The sequence below is a fragment of the Corvus moneduloides genome, chromosome 25, assembly GCF_009650955.1.
Source record: "Corvus moneduloides isolate bCorMon1 chromosome 25, bCorMon1.pri, whole genome shotgun sequence".
Taxonomy (NCBI): domain Eukaryota; kingdom Metazoa; phylum Chordata; class Aves; order Passeriformes; family Corvidae; genus Corvus; species Corvus moneduloides.
The window spans coordinates 1435160-1456034 of record NC_045500.1 but is presented as its reverse complement, the minus strand read 5'-3'; the positions used below and the strand labels follow the sequence as shown (position 1 = coordinate 1456034).

Sequence of the window (20875 nt, the reverse complement as noted above, 5' to 3'; positions counted from 1 at the left end):
GGGCCTGAGGGGGTGAGTCAGGGCAGGAGCCCTTGCCCTGGCCATTCTCTTTCCCTTAATTCCCTCATACACTGACGAAGGCCCTGCTGAGGGGCTGATTTTGGGGGTCCTGGACCCCCTCCCACCAGGGAATGGGAGCCTTTGGAGGCTGATATTGCCTCCTGCCTGCCCTGGACCTCCCCCCAAATATTTAATTCCCCTCCCTTTTTTTTTTAATTTCCTTTTTACTTGGCGGCCCTGTCCTGTGCCTTAGTGCTGGTGTAGGGACTCGTCCCCGCAGCCCCCCTGGGCGGGGGCACCCTGGGGTGCTTGGCTTCAGGGTATGCCAGGGCCCTTTGGTGGTGCAGATTAATTTAATTAATTTAAATGCTTATTTATGGTGGAGCCTTCGCCCAGGGCCCATGTGCCACTCGTGTCAGGGACAAGGGGCTTTGGGTGGGCTGGCGTGTGCTTGGCTCCAGGGGGTGGGCATTTGGGATGTCCCCCCACCACGGAGGGGTTGACTGGTGCCTTCTCCCTGCTGGTGTAGGGTCCCCTCTGCCCCCGTGGGGCTGCAGGTGTTGGGGGGACCCATGGATGGGGGTGTTGGGGCTGATGCTGGTACCCAATAAAGTCCTGGTGAGGCTGGGATGGGCTGGATGCTCCTGGGGCATGATGGGGGGTGGGTGTGAGGGAGTTTTGGGGCTGTGAGATGCAGGGAGGGTGGCCTGTCCCCATGCCTTCGTGTCCCCACATCCCCTTACCTGTTGTGACGCCCCATCTCCTGGCTCCCACGCTGGGGTTGTGGGGTCCCAGCTGCCCCGTGCCTCAGTTTCCCTCCACCACCGGCCATTTCTGCCCCTATAGGGCCTTCCCCAGGCGGCCGTGGCACACCCAGGCTTCAGGCCAGGCCTGTGCCGGGGCAGGGCGGCAGGGAAGCTGATGTCCCCGCGGGGTGGCCATCAGCCCAGGCGTGCCACGAGAAACACCTCTTGTATTGACCGCGGTGCCGCGATACAGCGTGGAGAGGCCCTTCCCGGGGGGTCCCTGTCCCACCGATGTCCCCTCCATCCTGTCCCACATGGCGGGACCCCCCTGACCCCCCCCCCCGAAACGGACTCTATAAGTATGGACACCGAACACCACGAAGGAAGGGAAGGAGCCGGGTGGGAGAGGGCAGCGGGAAGCGGAGGCGAGCGGCTGGGGGGGCGCGGGGGTGCGTGACGGCTCCCCGGGGCTCAGCGCGTCCTCGGCGGGGTTGTGCTTAGCATGTACCAGGGAGGGGGGGATGCTCGGCCGGTCCCCCGCCCCGCAGCCCCGCTCTGGGGGGGCTGGATCCGGCCTCTTCCCACCGCCGCCGCCGGCGGGCGCGACTGTCCGAGCACGGAGCCACGGCGCCCACGCGGAGGGTCCCGAGCGTCCCCGGCGGGGCTCAAACGTGCGTCTGCATCCGCCTCTGCAGGGGCCGGCTGGGGTCTGAGTTTTGGGAAGACGACTGGGAGTGGTGGGAGGAGGAGGCGGAGGCCTTGCTGGCCTTGTCGAACTGCACGTAGCCGTCCTGCTTGCCGCTGCTGCTGATGCTGCTGTCGCACTGGGTGTCGAGGAAGGAGCTGCTGTCGCTCATGGAGCCGCGCTGGAACTCGCGCTCGCACAGCTCGATGGAGCTGCTGCCCATGCCCAGCACGAAGCGCTGGCTGTAGTCGTAGAGGCGGCTCTGCCCGCTCAGGGTGCTGTAGATGTTGGTGAAGGACATGCCCGTGGGCACCCGCTGCTTGCCGGCCGGCCGCAGGTCAGCCGGGCAGCCCGACAGCGAGATGGTGGGGGTGGAGTGGTGCTCCTTGAAGGTGTTCACGCTGTAGTAGCCGTTGGTGGGGTCCTGGGGAGTGGGAGAAGCGGGGCAGGTTGGTGGTGGCCTCCCTGGGTACCGTGGCATTTGGGGTGCCCACCCTGCCCATCCACCCGGGACATGCGAGACTTATTAGGATCATGGAATATCCTGAGCTGGGAAGGGACCCACAGGATCACCCAGTGCAGCCCCTGGCCCTGCCCAGACACCCCAAATCCCACCCCGGGCATCCCTGGCAGTGCTGTCCAAATGCTCCTGCAGCTCTGGCAGCCTCGGGGCCGTGCCCATTCCCTGGGGAGCCTGGGCAGTGCCCAGCACCCTCTGGGACAGAACCTTTCCCTGACATCCATCCCAACCCTGACACAGCTCCAGCTGTTCCCTGGGTTCTGTCCCTGGTCACAGAGCAGAGATCGGAGCTGCCCCTCGGGAGGAGCTGCAGACCCTGATGAGTCTCCCTTCAGCCTCCTCCAGGCTGAACAAGCCAAGTCACCTCAGCTGCTCCTCATATGGCCCCTCCGGACCCTTCCCCATTTTCATAGCCCCCCTTTGGAGGACACCCTTAACCCTTAACCGCAGAACTGTCCAGCAATGTTCTCTTGTGTCCTCATTTCCACTGTTCAGCCCCCTCCAGGTCAGGACACAAGTGCCCCTTGCACCCCACTGTTCTGGCACTACACCTTCGTGTCACCCCCAAAAGCTTCTGGGGCCAGCAAACCGTGCCCGCAGACCAGAGCCTCTGTCCCTGCACAGGGACAGCCCTCTGGGACAGGCCACCACCACTGGGGACATGGCCCGAGGACAGACAGCCTGGCAGCAGCAATGCTGGGTGAGGCATGAGCTGGTTCTGCCCGGTGGTGGGCACGGAGAGGGGTTCCCAGCACCCCCGGGATGCAGCCCCTCTGCCAGGAGTGACCTGGGGGGCTCTGACCCCATCTCTTCGTGGGTTTGGGGACAGAGGCAGGATCCTCCAGGATCCATCTCACCTTCAGGTTTTGAAACTCCTTCTCCTCCTCCTTGAGCACCTCGAGCTGCTTCAGCACCGAATCCTGCTGGAACTCCCCCCGGTCCATCTAGGAAAGGATGCAGACAGGGGTCAGCATCCCAGGCACCTCCTGTCCCCCGGCTGTCCCATCACCCCCAGGCCATGTGGGGCGAGCCTCACATCCCTCATTAGCCCCACGGCACGAGGAAGTTGCCACCAGCCGGATTCAAGGACCTCCCCAGGGGTGCCCCAGCGGTGTCCGAGGGCGGCGGAGCCGGGCAGATGCCCAAAAGCCACGTGATTCCCTGGGTTACAGATTGTTTTTCCCTGTTTAGGACAGAAAAGGCCGGGCTGATGCAGAAAACGAATTATTTACCGTGGTGAGGGTTGCGGCTGCACCCACCTTCCCAAAGCAACACCCCCAAATTCTCCTTTTTCCCCCCCTTCTTTTCATCCTTTCCTCCTCAGCTGAACTTGGCCGCCTCATTAGTTTTCCTTTGAAGGCCGGCTGTGATGGGGGGGGGGGGGGGGAGGCGGGGCAAGGTGCACATTAATTACACCACAGCTTTAATTACCCTTCCTTCAGCACGCGGGGCTGTGCAGGAAGCAGAATAATTATCAACCAATTTCTCAGTCGCCTTTTTTTAGCTTCTCCCGTATTCACCGGACGCCTCCAGCCCGGCTTCTCTGGCATCACAGCCCCACATCAGTCCCAAAATCCCCTTTTATTGCCCAAATTCTCTCCTCTTTAAGATGGTAAGTGGCTGTGGAAATTCACCTCGCGGCACTTGCTGTTCATCTCCCGAAAGCCTTTGATGTGGCTGTTAAAGGCAATAAATTAAAATACCTGAGTTTTCCTAGGGAAAAGAAAGCCTGGATCAGCCATTGATTTGCCGGGATAAATACAAATGTCGCCGCGGATTAAACGAGTGCAGCTAAAATGGGATGTGGAGGGGGTTGTTTTTGCTCTGCCAGCCCCAGCGACTCCCTCGATGCTCTAAAGCATCTCTGGAAGGCAGAGGCTGGGGGTGTTCACCCTATCGAAAGGGTTTAACACGTCCTAGCTCGGAAAGAAAAAGAAAAACCATTTCTTCTTGGATTTGGCGCTTTTGTTGTTGGCGCGGATGACCCAGGGGGGCAGGACAAACGCAGACATGGAGAGGGGAGAAGGGAGGTGGGAACCAAACCTCCCTGGAATGAATGTCGGGTTTGACGGGGTGTTTTAGGCCGTTTCATGTTGCCTCTTGAAGGGATGGTGGGAATGATCCAGGCACTGGGATGCTCCTCGAGCCCCGTGGGGACCCTGCCTGTCCCTGGGGCTGGCAGGACGCTTTGAATTCGGCTGCGCCCCGCGGATTTGGGGACTGCAGGGAATCCCCACGTGGGGTCCATAAAGCGCCATCACATCACTGAACCTCCAACTCCCCCATTAGAGCCAGTCATTAACGTCACCTTTATTAAAGTCTTACAGCATTAATTAGTGGGCGGTGGGATCCTCGTTAGTGTGATTTCCACTTTGTCATCACCGGAAAGGGAGGGAAATTAACTCAAGTTCAGTCCATCACCAATATTAATGGGGATTACGAAGGGCGAGAGGGAAATACATGGAAAAAGAGACCGGAGATATCTGAGTGCCCTGGCATGGATGCCAGTGCCATTCCTGGAGTTTTTCCAGAGCAGTGGCTTTCTCCAGCCAGGTGACAGCACCAACATGCTCCGGACCTTGCACCGGTCTGTTAGAGCCTCGTGCCCACCACTCCCCTCCTGCCAGCGCCGTTCCCACCCCTGGGAATCTCACGCCAGGACTCAATCCTGCTTGGCACTGCCAGGCGCCAGCAGCCTTCGCCATCCCCAGAAAGGTGGGGTGTAAAGTCCTGCCCATCCCAAACCCCGCCGGTCCCTCCTGGATCAGCGTGGCCGAGGGATGTGACAAACGGCACCCCTGCACCCCTGCCTGCCGCCGCCTCGGTTTCCCCCGCTGCAAAAGGCAGGGACCCCCGAGAGATGCTGAAGCATCACCTCGGCTCCGCCGTGCTGGCTCCCAGCGCGCAGGGAGCGCGTCCCTGCAGAGCACAGTGACTTCTCGGGGTCACTCAGCGCAGGGAAACACCGGATGGAAGCAGCAGGCAGCGCCGTGCCTCCCGCTCCGCTCTGGAAATGCGGAGCTCTCCCGCATTTCACGCCCCCAGATGAGGCCTCTGAGGTGGAGAATCCGACAGGATATTAAATTCTTGGCTTTCATTAGTGGACACAATATGTTTTCTAAAACGCTGCTTCAGGTCCCTGAGTATCCTCCAGACCTGGCGGGCTCCGAGTGCCTCCCCCCACCTCGCTCCAGGTTTAATTACAATATTTCCGGCTGGTTGGGTAATTGGATGCCACCCGGCAGCACTTGTGCGGGCCAGACGTTACCAGGGTGAGGGATGCTGACGCCGATTCTCGAACAGCGACTTCCTCTGCTCCCAGGGAGGGAACAAGGCCATGAATAAAGAACCCCTCTGGGAATTCCCAGCTGGATGAAGCTTTATCACCTTCAAACACCGGCTCTGATCTCGGTCGCCCAGTGATGTGAGCTCCCACGGGGGCGGGTGTGGCTGCCCACCACAGGAGAAGCTGCAGCTTCTCCTTTCTTGTCCCACCTCTCCCCAAAACGTTGCTTTTGGCTGGGCTGGTGCTGCTGGAAGGGGTCGGCTGTGTGGGAGGGATGTTCCCCGCGCCTCCCGGGCGAGGCTGGATGTTGTGGAGACGCAGCCTGGCTCCAGTCCAGGCCCGGCTCTGCCAGCTCGGGGTTGCTGGTGCTTCCCAGGGTGGCGGTGGCAGTGGCCGCTGGGCACGGGGACCATGTCCCAGCCCGCGGGCACGGGAGGAAGGCAGCGAGAGGGATGCTGTGTCCATTGGGCTGCAGGTAGGAATGAGCCTCGCCCAGAATGGAAATTCTGCTTCTTCCACAGGGATCTGAGCTGAGCCCCTGTCTGGAAAAGGTGTCTGGTGCTGATCACCTGTGAAGGCCGTGAAGAAACTGGGAACAGCCCTTGGAGCAGAGGGATGGGTTTAAGGAGACAGGAAAAGATAAACCTGTCACTGGATGGATTATTTTGGCTGTTCCACTCCAAATATGAACCAAAGGTGATGCCTGGATCTGTGTGGCCACACTGGATCCCCTCCGATGGAAGGGATGATCCAGAGATGGAGATCTCTGGGATGCCCCTGCCTGCCTGCTGCTTTGGGATCTTCTCTGGCTGCTCATGGCGGTGGGGATGGCTCCTTTGGGATTATCAACCCCATTTCACGGGTGGGGAGGCATCAGCCAGGAATAAACCCAGCCATGGTGAGGACCGGAGCTGATGATGCTCTTCATCTCCATCCTTACAGCCCGGGCTCGACGGAGCTGCCGTCATCCCGCAGGAGAGAGAACGCGGCTGTTGTGGTTTATTTCCCCAGGATCAGACCCTTCACCAGGCTCTTTTGCCTCCAGCCCTAGAGCTGGCAGCCTTTTCCCTGCCCGCGGGCACTGCCTGGCAGAACAGCTCTCGGAGCAGGGGGTGGGCACGACGCTGAGGCAATGTGAACATATGCAAATCAGCCAGCGTGACGCGTATCCTAAGGTGTTAATGAATTTATAGATGCATGAATAATGACTTGTGAAAAGCACGGTGAGCCGCCGAGGTCACAGATGGCTGGAGAATGACAAAAGAGCGTTTGGGGGGGCGGGAGTCACGCTGGCGCTCTGCGGCCAGGAATGCTCCGGCAGAGCGGGACACGGTGGGAAACCGAGCAGCGAAGGCACATCCACGGTGCTGAGGATCCTGAAATTCAGCAGGAGCAGGTCAGGCTGTGCTGCACTCAGGAGCGCGGCCAAGAGGCCGGGATGGGGTTAGGATGGAGAGCAGCGAGGAGCTGTTTGCCAGCGTGGCTGCTCCTCGCTAACATCCACAGTAATGATCCCGAGGCCCCGGCATGGCAACGACAGCCACAGCTGCTGCTGAAGTGCAGGGTGTGATGAACACTGCTGAGGGCGAGGAGATCACCTCAAGGGACGGAGATCTCACAGGAGGCAAATGGGGAAGCAGAGGGAATAATGCTGGCGCTGGGAGGAGGGAGAGCTGGAAAATCCCGGGGTGAGGATAGGGAGGTGCTGGGCGCTGCCCTCCTCCTCCTGCCAGAGGGGTCTCATTGCTGCTCATCAGCAAGAGGAAGTTTTTAACTTGGTCCTTCACTTCATTGACAAAGTCGGAACATTTTATCAGGAATCTGTTTGGCGTCCAAGGCTGGGTGTCTGATGGCCGGAGGAGGATGCCCACACCGGCTGTTGGACACAGCAAGGAGGTGGATGAGGGAGAGATGGGGTCCCTGTGGACTCTGAGGAGAGAAAGAATCAGGGAGTATTTCCTGGGAACATGCTAGCAGAGGGCAGATGAGGGTGGGGAGGCTCCAATCCAGGCAGGGGAGGGGACTTAGATGCCTTCTCCCTGCAGGTAGGATGTCCCAGCTGGTGCCAAACCCTCCCAGCATCAGCGTCAGAGATCACGGACCATCTCTTCCAGCTCCTGAACGGTGCTGATCCAACGATGTCATTTCCAACTGCTGTGTTTTCAGGGAAAATGCCTGGATTTGGCCAGGAGAGGGGAAGAATCACCCTCTTCCAGTCCAGCCAGGCTCTGTTGTGCCACATCCAAAAGCGCTCAGCTTCGCCTTCCCTGTTTGCACTTAAACAGTTCCTCTGTGCCGTGACCAAACCACCTCTCACCAGTCTGGCTGATAACCCCAGGAGCTCCACGACCTCTCTCCCTGGAAGGCATTTTTCCCCAGCTCTCAAACAAATGTTGTCATTTTTTCTGCACCATTTCCACCCTGCCAGGATCCTCATTGCAATGTGTCCGGCACAGCTCTGCTCCCAGCCACACCAAGGCACACACTGATGTGAAATCCTGCAAATATAATCTAAGAAAGGCCCCAGGATGGCTTCCAAGACCCTGTCCCATGACCACTCTCTTCCTTGTTCACTCACAGTGGTAAGTATTCTGCTGAGGCTTCGGGTGTGCTTCCAGCCTGGTGGCTACAGTCTGGAGTGGGATTTGGGATGATCCCAGATGCCCCCGTGGGAGCCAGATCTGGGCTCGGCACTGCTGATCACACAGATGATGTACAGGGTCCCATGGAGAGGAAGCTTCTCATTCCCCTTCATCCCAGCAGATTGCTCCAAACCCAGTCCCAGCCTCCTCTGCCCTTCCAGCCTTGCAAATCCCACCGTGGACTTGCAGATTTCTCAGGGCAAAGCCCTACTGGGAACAAAGGTCTTGGGATGGGTTTCGGTGCTGGGATGAGTCGCCAGATCTCTACCACCTCCTCCTCCTCCTCGTTGTTTGGAGGCTCCCTGGCTGTCTAAATGCTCTGACAATCCTGACAATTCCAGCAAGCAATTCCACCCACCCTACGATGCTCAGTCTTGCCTTCCCACCAGGGATTCACGGAATGGCTTTTGCAGGCAGGACACACAAGTGCTGTCCAAAAACTGGAGAGTTAGAGGGGGGAAAAAGCCACCCAGCAGCCTAGAAAGCAGTCACTGGCTTCTTCAACCCCTTCTCCCTTTCCCATCCACTCTTTTCTCTCCTTTTTTACAGCCACTCACCTTCGTTTGCCATTTTTCAGCTTCTGTTTGTCAACAGCAAGTGAAAGCGAAGGCAAACTGGGGCTGAGACAGAGAGAACAGTGACCACAGCGGGCTGCTGGTGAGCATGCACAGTCCACGCTGAGTTTCCTGGGATCTCAGCCATCCACCTCTTGCCCTGGCCGTGTCTGTCCGTCCCCTCAGGTGGCCTTGGGCAGGTGACACCTCCCCGGCTGTTACAGACCCAGGTGCAGACTGGGTGTGCATCCAGCCCTGCGCACACACCTGGCTGGTTAATGAGCTCCTTATCACCTCGTGCTCATCCCTTGCGAGTCTCCCTGCCCTCCGCAGCTTTCCAGATGTGAGGTGGAAAATTTGCTTTGCGATTAGCCCGGCGGGCAGCTGGGCCACCGCAATCAACCCCTCCCAGCTCTTCCGCCTCACCAGCCAAGTTTCACTCGAGGAGTTTTTAGGGCAGGAGGATGTGGATCTTGAGAACAGGATCTTTGGAAGGGCATCTTTGCCTTGGGTGGTTATTACGGGGCTGAGCGACAGCGCCCGTGCTCGTTACCATCAGACTTTGGCCCGGAGCAATCGCTTAGGGCGGGGAAGGAATTCCTTACCATCAGCTGCTTGATGGTCGGGTGCTCCTCGGCCTCCCTGCCCGAGGCCGGCTCTTTGTGCACGATCTCCACACGGATATCGTTCTTGGCAGAAACCACACCCTTGAGATCTGGGAAAAGAGGGAGAGGGAGAAGGGGGTTAGTCCGAGGCAGCAGTGGAGCTTCTGCAGGGACCTGCAAGATGCCTGGCAGCACCAGGGAAAATAAACCCGGCTTAGCAAGCCCACTGGAGAGCTGGAGGAGCGATATTTGCATTGCCATGAGGTAGGGACAGCTCAGACTCCTACAGGAATTCCTTTGGGAGCTCGGTTGGCCTCTGCCACACTCACGGGGCTGTGACCAGGGGCTGGTCCCAGGGACCAGGGACTCCCCACAGGGAGTGGGGTCACTGTCCAGCCTGCTGACCCGTAGGAAATGCTGCTCCTGAGGGATGGACTAGCTCTGCCCAGGGACTGGGAACCCCTGAGAAAAGCTTCCCCCAGTCTGGGGTGCAGACAACACATGGAAAAGGCCAAGCAATGAGCACAGGGATGGTTTTATCATCTCCAAGCAGCCTGGAGACAACAATGAGAGAAGAGAGAAACATTCCTGGAGAGACTCCCTGCCTTCCCTGAAGGTGTCAGGCGTGCTTTGAACAAGTCATTTTAGCAGAATTAAACCACAGACGTGGAGCAGCGGGAGCAGAACGGCGGCGCAAAGCTGAGATGAAAAGCAGAGATGGAGGCAAATCCGAGCAGCGAGACCTCAACAGCTTTGAAGCTGGTCCCCAGCCACGGATCTGGCTCTCACCTCCCAGGATGGCTGTGCCAGCCCTCCCAGACCCAAAACCTGCCTTGAACCGCCGGTTTGTCAGATCTACCTCCAGCTGACGGATGCAGCCAAGCCAGGATTGCAGGGATCAGTCCAGAAAGGACTGGAGCCCCCGGGAGTTTTATCTCTAAACCAAACCGAATGGTGTAACCGACACCAGCTTGAAGCTCCATCCTCGAATTCATCTCTCCCAGCATCCCCTGTCCTCGATACCCGCAGCCCCCAGACCTCTCCAAGTCTCAGGGCACAAGGCAAAGGCTTTCACTGGGAAGTTACTACAGCTTTTTTTTTTAATGTTTTCCTGCTGGGACCACGTTCCTGGTGCTGGAGCCTCCGTCTTTAATCACAAGGAGAAGCTAATCAGTGTCTTGCAGCTCCTCTCCCAGGAGTGTTCCCCCTTAAATAACTCTGGGCCGTTAAGTCACTGAAGATACAACAACAGATGTGCAGTAAAGTAAATTTTTTTCTTTTCCAGAGCCTCCAGGCTCGGTGTGCTTGCACCTGGTCCTTTTTACTTTTGCTGCATTTTCCCAGAACATGGTCAGGAATTGCCCCCCCCAGTGCTGTTAGCTGTGGTCAGTGGCTGGGTCAGGAGATTCCTTCTCCAGAGTGACTGCACTGGGTCACTGTGTCCCCTCCACACAACAGCCTGCACCAGGATGTTGCTGTAAATGATGGCACAACGCTCCAGTATTTGTCTTGGGAGAGGAATCTGCAGTCATCCTGGCAGGAAATGGCTCCTTCTCCTGATATCCAAGCGCTCTGTTGATCCCATCATTCCTGAGCTGATCTCTGTAATAACTCTGCACATCACACACCACTAGCAGGGATGGAATTCCTTTCCTCACCTTTCAGCCTGGCGCTTCTGCCCTCCTGCCACCAGAGACAGTGGCCACAGCATCCAGTTGGCATCAGCACCTCCAAACTGGGGTAAAAGCCCATCCACCTGGCACATCCAAGTCCTTCCGTGCAGGGTTCTGCACCCTGAGTGTCCCTGGGGTCTGGTTCAGCTGCTCCCAGTTCCCCCAAACCCAAGGAGAGACTCTGTTTTGGGAGCTTCCAGTGGTTTTTGGAGCCAGGTGAAGGGGAACTGAGGGGCCTCAGTGCCACCAGCACCCCCTGCACGGATCTCAGGCTGGGGAATCCCACCTGCACCCCAGATTTGCTGCTGTCCCCAGCTGGGTCCGGCTCTTCCCTTCCCATAAGGTTTTTGGGGAGGGAAGGGAGATCAGGGCAGGGATCTTTGCTGATTTCTTGGGTGATCTGCTTATTCTGATCCCGAAGGGAATGGCAAAGAAGCCTTGTAGGGAGCACAGGGACCCCTGCCCTGGCCTGGCCGTGCTGCTGACCTGTCCCCAGGGAATCACAGTGCCAGGGAGCAGCAGAGCAGGGAAGATGCCCAGACCCAGCAGCCTGTGCTGTGCCTGAGTCCCAAAAACCTTTTCTAAGCAGGACAGCACTGGAAGCACAGTGGAAGAAAGGGACTTCAAGCCCTGCCCAGTGCCCTCTCTCCAGAACCTATCTTCCCAGCCCTGGTGAGGAAAATGCCTCTTCTTCCTGATTTACCAATGGGATAAATCACACAAGGCATTTGGCTGGGATGGCCTTGTCCCCTCCTGGCTTTCCCCTTGAAGAGCAGCCCATCCTTGCACGCCTCCAGCTTGTGAGGGTCTAAATCCCGGTGTTTTCACCATGTCTGGGATCTGTTGTCATGGCATTGCTGTGAAATCATGGGTCCTGTGAAGAGCCCTGCACCATCTGGTTCCATCAAACGAGAGGGAAATAATGAACCACACGCTCTCTGTTTCTCTGAAGGATGTGGCATGGGGAAAAAACAGCCCATGGACTCAGGAACACGGTGTGGTCCTGCTTCCTTCAGGTGCTTGCATTGTCCCTTGCTGCCAAATGACCTCCACGACATCAAACTGGCCTGGTATTGGGTCCTGTCCATCAGCAATCCTTCCCCAAAAAGCAAGAGAAATGACTTTCCCCATTTGATTCGTTAATTCTTGCTAATGGAGGCTGTGAGAGTTCAAATAAAATGGGATAAAACAGGGAGAGGCCTCATTATCATGCTGAAAATTAAACACATTTCTGCAGTGGGGGGCCATGTGTGTCTGTACTGAATCCAGGTGCAGCCTGGTGTCTTTGATGGCTTTGTAAACCATCAAGGGGGGGCGAAAAAAAAAAAAGAACAACAACTGGGTTTTCTGGCACACACGTGGAGAGTTTGGCATCCCGGAATCCGCACCACGCGTCTCGCGAGCCGGGAGCAGCGCCAAGGATCTCCTCCTCTCCCCAGAGGCTTGGAATGCTCTAGACAATCACACTCTTCTCCCTCCTGGTTTGGTGCCTTTTCATGGAGCCAATGATCCTCCTTTAATTTCCTGGTGTCTTTTTAATGAGGCCAGACAATCCCACGCTGTTTCCCCCTCCTCCTCCTCTACCTGCGTCTCTGATGTCACTTTGACTTGTATTCCCACTGCAGCCAGACTCCAAAACGCATGAGTCCCATGAAAAACCACTCTGCTGGCTGTCATTCCTGCTAGGAATATGCACGTCAGGAAAACTGGAATTAAAACAGAAGCAGAACTCTGGAGGGTTTTTAAGCACCGATGTGGCACAGCGAGGATGCTTCTCCCTCTTGGACGTCAGGATTTCTCCAAGGGAGAGATTAAGAGGTCCCCTGCACACCTCCTGTGCTGCTAACAGGGATCAGCAGTTACCCTGGCATGTTTTCCATAAACCCTTTCCTTTTCCCACAGGCCTGCCCGTTGTTGGTAGGCCAACATGAGAAGCAGCTTGTGATGACAAGTAAATTTAATAAATTAAGTGGCATCAGTAAATTCAGGCTCTATTTTCTCCCCGCTCCACTCGATTCACCCTCTCCCCAGAGTTCTCCCCTCAGCCCTTCCAAAGAGACGCAGAGTGGCCCGGGGTGACACTTACTCCTCTGGGAGCGGGCACAGCAGAAGGCAACGATGGTGGCCATCAGCACCAGGAACGCCACACCGGCCCCCACGGCCACTCCGATGATCACCGCCATGGGCACCGACTCTGCAAGAGGAAGGAGAGGAAGCATGAAGCGGGATGAAGGTCACAGAGGAGGCTTTTCCCATAGGGACCCACCCCTGGCTACTGGTAAGAGGCTCAGTGATGAGCCTGGGGAGGGTTTTGGGGCCTCCTTCCCTGCTCCCCCATCCCTGCATGGGGTGATGTCGGCACAGGCTGCCCGTGGGACACTGCAATTTGTACAACCCTGCTCGTTCCGTGCCTCAGTTTACCCTGGGAGGAGAGGAGGGGGGAGCCAGAGGAGCAGATTAGCAATGGCTCTCATTAGTACCCTGCGGGTTAATGAATGAGCTTCTCTAAAGGATGAAGTGCGAAAGAAGACCGTGTGTTAATATAAAGAGAAATGGCATTCGAGCAGGCTGATGGATGACTTAGCCCAAGTCATCATTCACAGCCCCTGCCTATTTTATACCCCAATTTCCTGCCTTCTCCCGTGGCTTATCGACTGTCCTCCTTCCCGAATTCCTGAGGGTGCTACAAAGACTGGGACAGGAGGGATGGCCCATGCTGGGGCTGAGCACTGCGGGGTGGGATGTGTGGGCAGGGTCTGTGGGAGGCAGAGCAGGGGGTGCATCCTCACATCCTTCTGCCTACAAGAACTCTGTCACCGAGTTCCTGGTGGGAATTTTGGGCGGTGGCTCAGCCAGCAAAGCTGATTTGTCTACGCAGACCCTGGCAGCAGCTGGTGAGGTGTGGGGAGGGCGGAATGGGAAATCACATTTATGGTGAGAGGGTCAGATTTGGAGCCCCAAAGCCTCGTTATCTCCCTGCTCTGGCTCTCCAGTTCCTCCAGGCACAGCTCTGACTTTCCAGTGAGATTTGGGTTGGATTAAGGAGGGGCAGTGATGGGCAGCACTCCCACTGCAGGACACCACAGCGGTGGCTACCACAAATCGCCTTCCTTGGCTGGGATGATGAACTACATCCCAAAGATCCTCTCACCTAAAGCTGCAGGCATCTCTAGGTCCCCGTTCCTTCTCTTTCTAAGCACCCTGTAGGACCTTGTGAACCAAAAGAGGGATAACCCTGTCCAGGATGACCTGATGAGCTGGGTGAGTGTGTCGTCACAATTTTCCTGGACACCTCCTTGGAAGGTGTTTTCTCCTTGGAGCCCTTGCCTTGGAAATGGATGGGATGGATTTATGGGAACATGGATGCAGAGACGTGGTTCTCCTCAGAGGTCTGTGCAGATGGGGGACACGAATGCTGCTGGAGCCTGGGGACACAGGGGGTGACCCAGCTGAGAAGCAAAGCCCAGGGATTATCACCTGACTGGGTGATACAGGAACCATCTCCCATTGCCCACTGGTGTGGAGCTGGGGTTGGGCACGAATTTCATCCTGGACCTGAGACCACAGATGCCACCTGTGCCTTTCATCCTTCCCAAGGGCCACACACCCTTACTGGTGGGACTGGGGGCAGTTGTCATTCCACCAGCATCCACTAAAGCCACTTCATGGTACCCTTAAGCCATGGCTGTGGAGCTCCTGGGTCCTGAGCCCTAATTTGGGAACTGCAGGGTGATAAAAATGTGCTGCTGATTGAGTTTAGGCTCTGCTCGCTCTTGATCAAAAAAGAACTGATGTTTCCCACTTTGTGGCTTGCTCATGGATTTCCTGCTGGTCCCTTGATGTGTCGCGTGTCACTCAAGCTGGGCCACTGGTGGCATGACTCACGTGGCACTGAATCAATCCATCACCAAACCTCTGAGAGTGCCCAGGTGGTGAAAAGGCAAATCCCCTCAGTGCTCTGCTGCCTCGAGCTGGAGCGCAGGGGACAGGTGCTGCAGCTGCCCCAGGGACCTAAAATCCTAAAATCACCCTAAAATCAGCATCCTCCAACACAGCAGCTGAGCCATGGCAAGAAGAAACCGGGATTTTCTGAGGCCGCCTGCTAGGCAGTGCCCCTGCCAACAGTGGCAGTCCCTCATGGGATTTTTTTGGCCTTCCAAGGGAAATATGGAACAAGGGGGTGGAGAGAAAGGAGCCTGGAGGCCCTGGGAGGGCTGGCTGGCTCTCAGCTTTGGCGGAGTGGGATCTGCAGTGCAGAGCTCAGGGAGAAGCAGGTGGCGATGGGGATGAAGATGATGGAGAATCAGGCAGGGAATGGGGTGGGGAAATTTATCCTGGGCTGGAATAAAGGCAACTGCAGAGGGGCAGGGACAGGAATGGTGGGGATGGTAAACTGTCCTGTAGGGATGGGTGAGCTGAGGAGGGGCAGATTGCTGGCTCTCCCGGGAATCCTTCTCTGGGGCACAGGAGGAGGAACCACAAGGGCAGCACATCCTGCAGCATCTGCCCCAAGATCCATCCAAACCTGCTCTGGTGCCAATGGATGCTGGCCAGCATTCTCCCACGATGTTGAACCAAGCTGATGTCTGCAAAGGACCCTGGAAACATGTACTTTCCCCTCTTTGTTTTTGTCCCAAAGTAGCACTTTATGGGACTTCTGCAACTTTTTAAACATGACTGAGTAACAGCATCTCCCTCCCAGCGACTGGGGAGCTGGGGCACAGAACTGCTGGTTTCCAGAGTGGCTCAGTGGCACAGGGGAGGCTGGACCACTCCAGCTTCCCAGTCCTGCCCCAGTCACCGCCCTGCAGCTTCCCTACGCCCCTTCCTGCCCTGCCTGCCCTATGGAAAGCTGCCGGGCCGGGAGGAGGACGCCGGGCCCTCAGGTGTGGTAATGGCTGGGGACAATCCACATTCACCGTCAGCTCATGATTTCCGTACCTGCTTGAATACCAGCTCCTGATTTCATTTCCGTACCTGTTTGAAAATAAAGCAAGTGTCCACAGCCTTGCACAGCCCACGCGCCCACCGCAGCCTTCCTGAGCGCTCAGCCCTCTGCTCCGCTCTGCTCCGGGGCTGGCCCCGTGAAGGGGATGCCTCTGCCACCCTGCGCTGTCCCCCCGGCCCGGGCAGGGCTGTCCCCTCGCGTGGCCCAGCAGGGATGTCTGGATCCGAGCTCGGAGCCGGCTCGGCTGCCCGGCCACCCTCCGCCGGGACCCGGGCTCGCCGCCGAGCGCTCCCGCTGACTGGCAGACGACCTGGAAAAACCACTGGCTCTGTTTGCGTTGGAAGAAGCCCAAGGCTAATTTTAAGGGGTTCATTTAGCTCTGATTTAATCTGGACGCCAGCCTTGCCTATAAATCACGGCTTAATGAGAACAATCCACCTGCCTGCCCTGGCATTTAATAAAATAGAGGAGAACTGGAGTTCCTCCAGGAGCTAAGCATTCCTCACACAAGCTGTCTCCCTCCCTTGCTATGGAGAGCCCTGAGAGTGGAATTTCCCTGGGCATCCCCTGGGAATTGCTGGGTGTTCGAGCCCAGCCCTGTAAGACGCTGGCACTGTGGCTGGTGGCCAGGATGGAGGGTTGCCACCAGCCCAAACACCTTCCTCCTGCTCACTCCCATCACCGTGGAGCAGCGGGGTCTGCTGGGAGCAGCCACTCCGGTTTCTCCAAGACTGTAAATGATCCTTCAGCCTGGGGCAGTGACATCACCTTGTACTGTGGGACAGGGACTAAGGGCTGCAGGACCAGCCCGTGCCCTCCAGCTTTAGCAGGACAGGTAAAATCAGGAATACCTTATCAAGCAGAGACTTTACAGGGCTTGTCCCTGCTCCTGCCCCTTTGCCAAGACCACGTGCCCTAAGGATGCAATCCTCCAGCTACCACAGCTGGAGCCTCGTCACCATCCTTCCTAATTTCCTTTTTGGCATCCCAAGAGCTCTCCTGAGCACCTCCTGCCTCTCACAGCATCTCCTCACTCTCACAGCCCGGCCAGGCACTAATTCCCGCTGCCCACCAGCCCCCAGCAGCTCCCCAGCAGTGCCCACCTTGCTCCTTGAGCCGGATGATCTCCGTGTCGGAGCCGAAGCTGTTCCAGGCGGTGCAGTTGTAGATGGTTTGGAAATCAGCCCGGACAATGTTGCTGATGGTCAGTGTGGAGATGACCCCCTCGTCCGTGCTCACCGTCTCCACCGTGTAGCGCCCAGAGGTCCCAGATTCCAGGACGTTCTCCTTCCAGGACCAAGCCTGCCAAGCGAGAGAGGGGTGAGCCCGGGGCACCCCGAGGTGTTTCAGGCACCCGCCGTGCCCCGGGGTGCTACTCACAATTCGGTCTGGCGGCGGAGTGCTGCGGATGAAGCACTTGATCTGCCCCTTCTGGCCGTGCAGGGCGTGCTGGGTCTGGGTGCTGGAGATAATGGGGGGCCCTGTGGAGACAGGAGAGGCTGCTGGCACCCCGTGGGACTGGTGGGGATGGGGGTGTTAGTGGAGCCCCGGATGGACATTGGGGTCCATCTCTGAGGGGCAGGGATGGAGCAACAGCCCCATCACCTCCTGTGATGGAGAACATTGAGTGGAGGCTTTGGGCTCTGCTGGATTTCTGCAAAGCCCCCACAAAGCACCAGGGTCCCCCCATCTCTGTAGCCCCATCCCTGGTGTAAATGGTCCTGCCCCCATCTCCTCGGTGAGCCTGGCCTCTGAGAAGGGCTGTTTGCTGCAGGAGCACAGCAGGATCCCATCCCACCTGATGTTCCTCTTCTCTCCCAGATTCATTAAGCAACCATTAAACTAATTGCTCTCCAGGGCATTAAGGAAGATGTGGTGGAGAAGTTTCTGCTGAAAAACCTTGACACCCATCAGCTGGGCTCTCCTGCAGCATTTGGGTCATGAAAGGAGCCCAGCCTGGGTGAGAAAGGGTGGGAAAGGCTCTGAGCCAAACACCAGCTGAGCCAGCTAGGGATGGGAAAAGTCCTTCTCCTGCCTTGGTGAACGTCCTGTGACTGGAGAAAAGGGGTGGGAGAGGACAGCCTGGCTTGGTGGGATCAGCATGTCCCTCACTCTTCTAACAGCCCTGATCACCCCAGGGGAGCAGCAGAAGAGCTGGGGTCCTAATAGCTGTTTATTAACCTCCTTAATTAAAGCAGATTTGCATTTCCATGAGTGGCTTGCTGCTGGCAGGAAAGAAAACAGCAACAACTGGGCTGCAGGGCAGGGAGAGAGGGGGGGCAGGGGCTGGCAGAACTCCCCCTGCTCCAGCTCCAGAATTTTGTTCACTTGGGGTTGTCGCGCCTGGTTTGGAGTATGTCACTGGCTTTATCAGTAAATACAGCCTTGTGGATTTTTTCCCATTTCCCCCACCTCCCTGCCCTGCACCTGGCGTGTTCCTTCAAAATAAGTCTCATGGATTTGGGGTGAAGTGGGGAGAAAGCTTTGCCTGGGTATTCCTGCCTGATTCTCATCCAAATCAGCCATTTATAAATTTCCAGAGCGCACAAACATGTACCAAAATGCTAAATCCTTCACTCTCGTGCATTTGGACACACAGCTGCCTTCTGGAACTATCCCAGTGACCCCTTCCTGCGCCAAACTCACACAGTCCCCACACACTTCCCACTGAGGCACAGCCCTGCCCCTGCTTCCTTACACTGTTCCAAGGGGAGATGGATGGAAAACAAGCTCATTGAAGCACAATTCACTGCCCAGTGACCACGGTGCTGGCAGCTCAGGAAATTACTGCTGGAAGGGAGCTGCCATCAACATCAGGAATAGCAGGAGCTGGGCGTGAAGGTCAGGACTTGTTTTGCTGTAATGGGCGTAGCAGTACAGCAGTGGAAACCGTTGTGCCCTTTTTGATCGAAGAAGGCCGCAAAAAAAAACAAGACACTTTGTTGTGTTTTTCTCTCTCAATGCTCAAGATGTTGTTCTAGGCACGATCCCAAGGTGTGAGTTCTCACTTATCCATCGCTGAAAGCCCAGCTTTCTGAAGGTGAGCCCTTGCTTTGCCTGATGGAGGTCCACAGCCTCCTGTGGTCAGTGATGCTGCTGCTCACCTGATGATCCCAAGGCCAGCAGAGGCAAGAGCAGTGATGGGATCTGCAGGCCAGGCCTAAACAGTAATAGAAAGAACCATCTCCTTTCCATTTTGATGGCTGTGTGTTACTTATAAATTCTGGAAGTGCTCCAAGACTGGGTGATGCTAGAGAAAAATGGCTTAATAATCATTAAAAGGATCATTTTCCCCAAGGCGAGTGGATTTTAAATAGCACAAATGCCAACGGCTTTGGCTTTTATTATTGCTTCAGGAGCTCAGAGTCGAAGGCTTATCATCATGATAATAGTGGATGACTAAAGACTGTTTGTGAGATGAACATGCCCAGAAATAATAGCACAAAGTTGCAGCCTCTTCGCATTCAGGGCCGGCATTTGATTCTCCACCAGGATCTGGTTCCTTATGAAAGCTGCCAATCTCCAGCTTGGCATTCAGCACCGAGTGTGAGACAGCCCACAGGCAGGGAAAAGGCTCTGAGCAATGTTGCCATGGATATAAATGATGGAGCTATTGGTGGAGGTTATTTTTAGCACCTCAGTGCCAATTTATTTGTGCGGTCCTGGCGGCTCACAAAAAAGAGAAGTCTGAGGTGGGAGCCTTCAGGAATGAAAGGATGGCCTTGGCTTCTCCAGTCTGCTCGAGTCCATCTGAACCTTCTCCCAAGCATTCAAAGTGGTTTGGCAAGAGAGTTTTGTTTAACTCCTTGCTTCCTGCAGAAGTCCTGGGCTGGCTGGTTCTGCCTGGTATTGCAAAGGACCATCACAGAATGATTTGAGTTGGAAAAGACTTTAAAACCCATCTCATTCCAGATCCCCTGCCATGGGCAGAGACACCTCCCACCAGACCAGGTTGTTCCAGCCTGGCCTTGAGCACTTCCTGACACCGTGATGTGCTCCTGACCAAGCGGAGTGGCAGGTCAGCCCCTGCCCTGCTCCCAGCTCTCGGGCATGCCGAGAGCTTCCTTGCTGGGGTGAATCCCAGGCAAATTACATCCTGAATTAGTCACCTGGAGTCATCCAGCCCTTCCAACAAACCTTCTCTTGCAGAGCAAGGTGGGCAGGGGTGGTGGTCCCTGCTCAGCAGCCCCTGATGATTGAGTGACAGATGGGACTGCCGGTGATCCACCTGTGAAGGTGACCCTGGGGGGCTTCTCCTGCTGGGGTGGGAGCTGTGACCAGGCTGGGTGCAGCCAGGAGCATCGAGAGGCTTTGGCTGTAAATCCAGCTGCTGCTGATTTATGATGGCACCAAGTTCCTCCCTTCCCTCGAGCCTCTGCTGCTCCGGCCCTGCCAAATGCTGCTGCTTTACATAATCCTCCTTCCCACTCACCAGACTCTGAATCCTATCTGCTTCCTTGCAGGCTGGTGGCCTTGGCTCTGGCATGGGATTGGGCTGCTCTGCAAACACAGCCCTGTCTGGTGTGGCTGGGTGGGGCAGGCAGGAGGATGCTCTCCCACCCCAACATCGTCCTGCCATGATTTTGGACAATTATGGGAGTGGATGGGTTGGTGGGACCACAGAGTCAGAGTGGGTCTGATCCCTCAGTTGGGGTCTCTGTGCTCAGTGGGATGGATCAGCCCCCCAAAGCCCACGTGCCCTGGTCAGGGGCTGTGCAGCCAGCCCAGAACACAACTTCCCAATGCCTGATTTTTCTGTGACGAATCCCAGCCCACAGAGAGAGGCATCTGGTAACACCAAGACAATTGTATCACCCTCTGGATTGAAAATAACTTCCAAATATGAGGCATTCAACTTCTCTCTCGAATTACATCAGAACAGGCTTCCAGCAGAATTCATTAGCTGGATTAGACACACTGCGCCGTGCTCCGGAGCTGGAGCGCTGCTCCCGCTGCAGGACAGGCTGCCAAGCCCGGGTGCTTGGTGCATGTTGGATGTGGGGATGCTGCTCAGGGGCTTGGTTCTCCTCACTCAGAGGGTCAAAAGACCATCCTGACCCAGAGGTGTGGGGTTCTCCCTTGCTCCAACACCTGTGGTGACCTGTCTCAGTGTTGTCACCTTTGGGGTGCACCAAGCCCCTGGCAGCACATCCCATGGGATGGGATGCACAGGCAATCAGATCCTGGGAGATGCTCAAGGCTGAGCAGTGAACCCC

The 20875-nt window shown here is 56.7% G+C and overlaps 1 protein-coding gene across 3 annotated transcripts in view; it reads right to left on the bottom strand.

The window, feature by feature from the left end:
* Window positions 1-157: 157 nt before the first annotated feature.
* KIRREL3 (kirre like nephrin family adhesion molecule 3) overlaps window positions 158-20875 on the bottom strand; it is a 347026-nt gene continuing 326308 nt past the window's right edge. For 2 of the 3 annotated variants that reach the window (XM_032133597.1, XM_032133599.1), the window contains 7 exons: window positions 17040-17140; window positions 16763-16961; window positions 15653-15688; window positions 12798-12905; window positions 9039-9148; window positions 2809-2895; window positions 158-1855 (listed from right to left, as the gene is read on the bottom strand). In XM_032133597.1, coding sequence (XP_031989488.1) covers window positions 1412-1855; window positions 2809-2895; window positions 9039-9148; window positions 12798-12905; window positions 15653-15688; window positions 16763-16961; window positions 17040-17140 — 1085 coding nt within the window. In that variant the 3' untranslated portion in view covers window positions 158-1411. The remainder of the gene's footprint in view (window positions 1856-2808; window positions 2896-9038; window positions 9149-12797; window positions 12906-15652; window positions 15689-16762; window positions 16962-17039; window positions 17141-20875) is intronic. The other variant, XM_032133598.1, reaches the window with a different exon arrangement.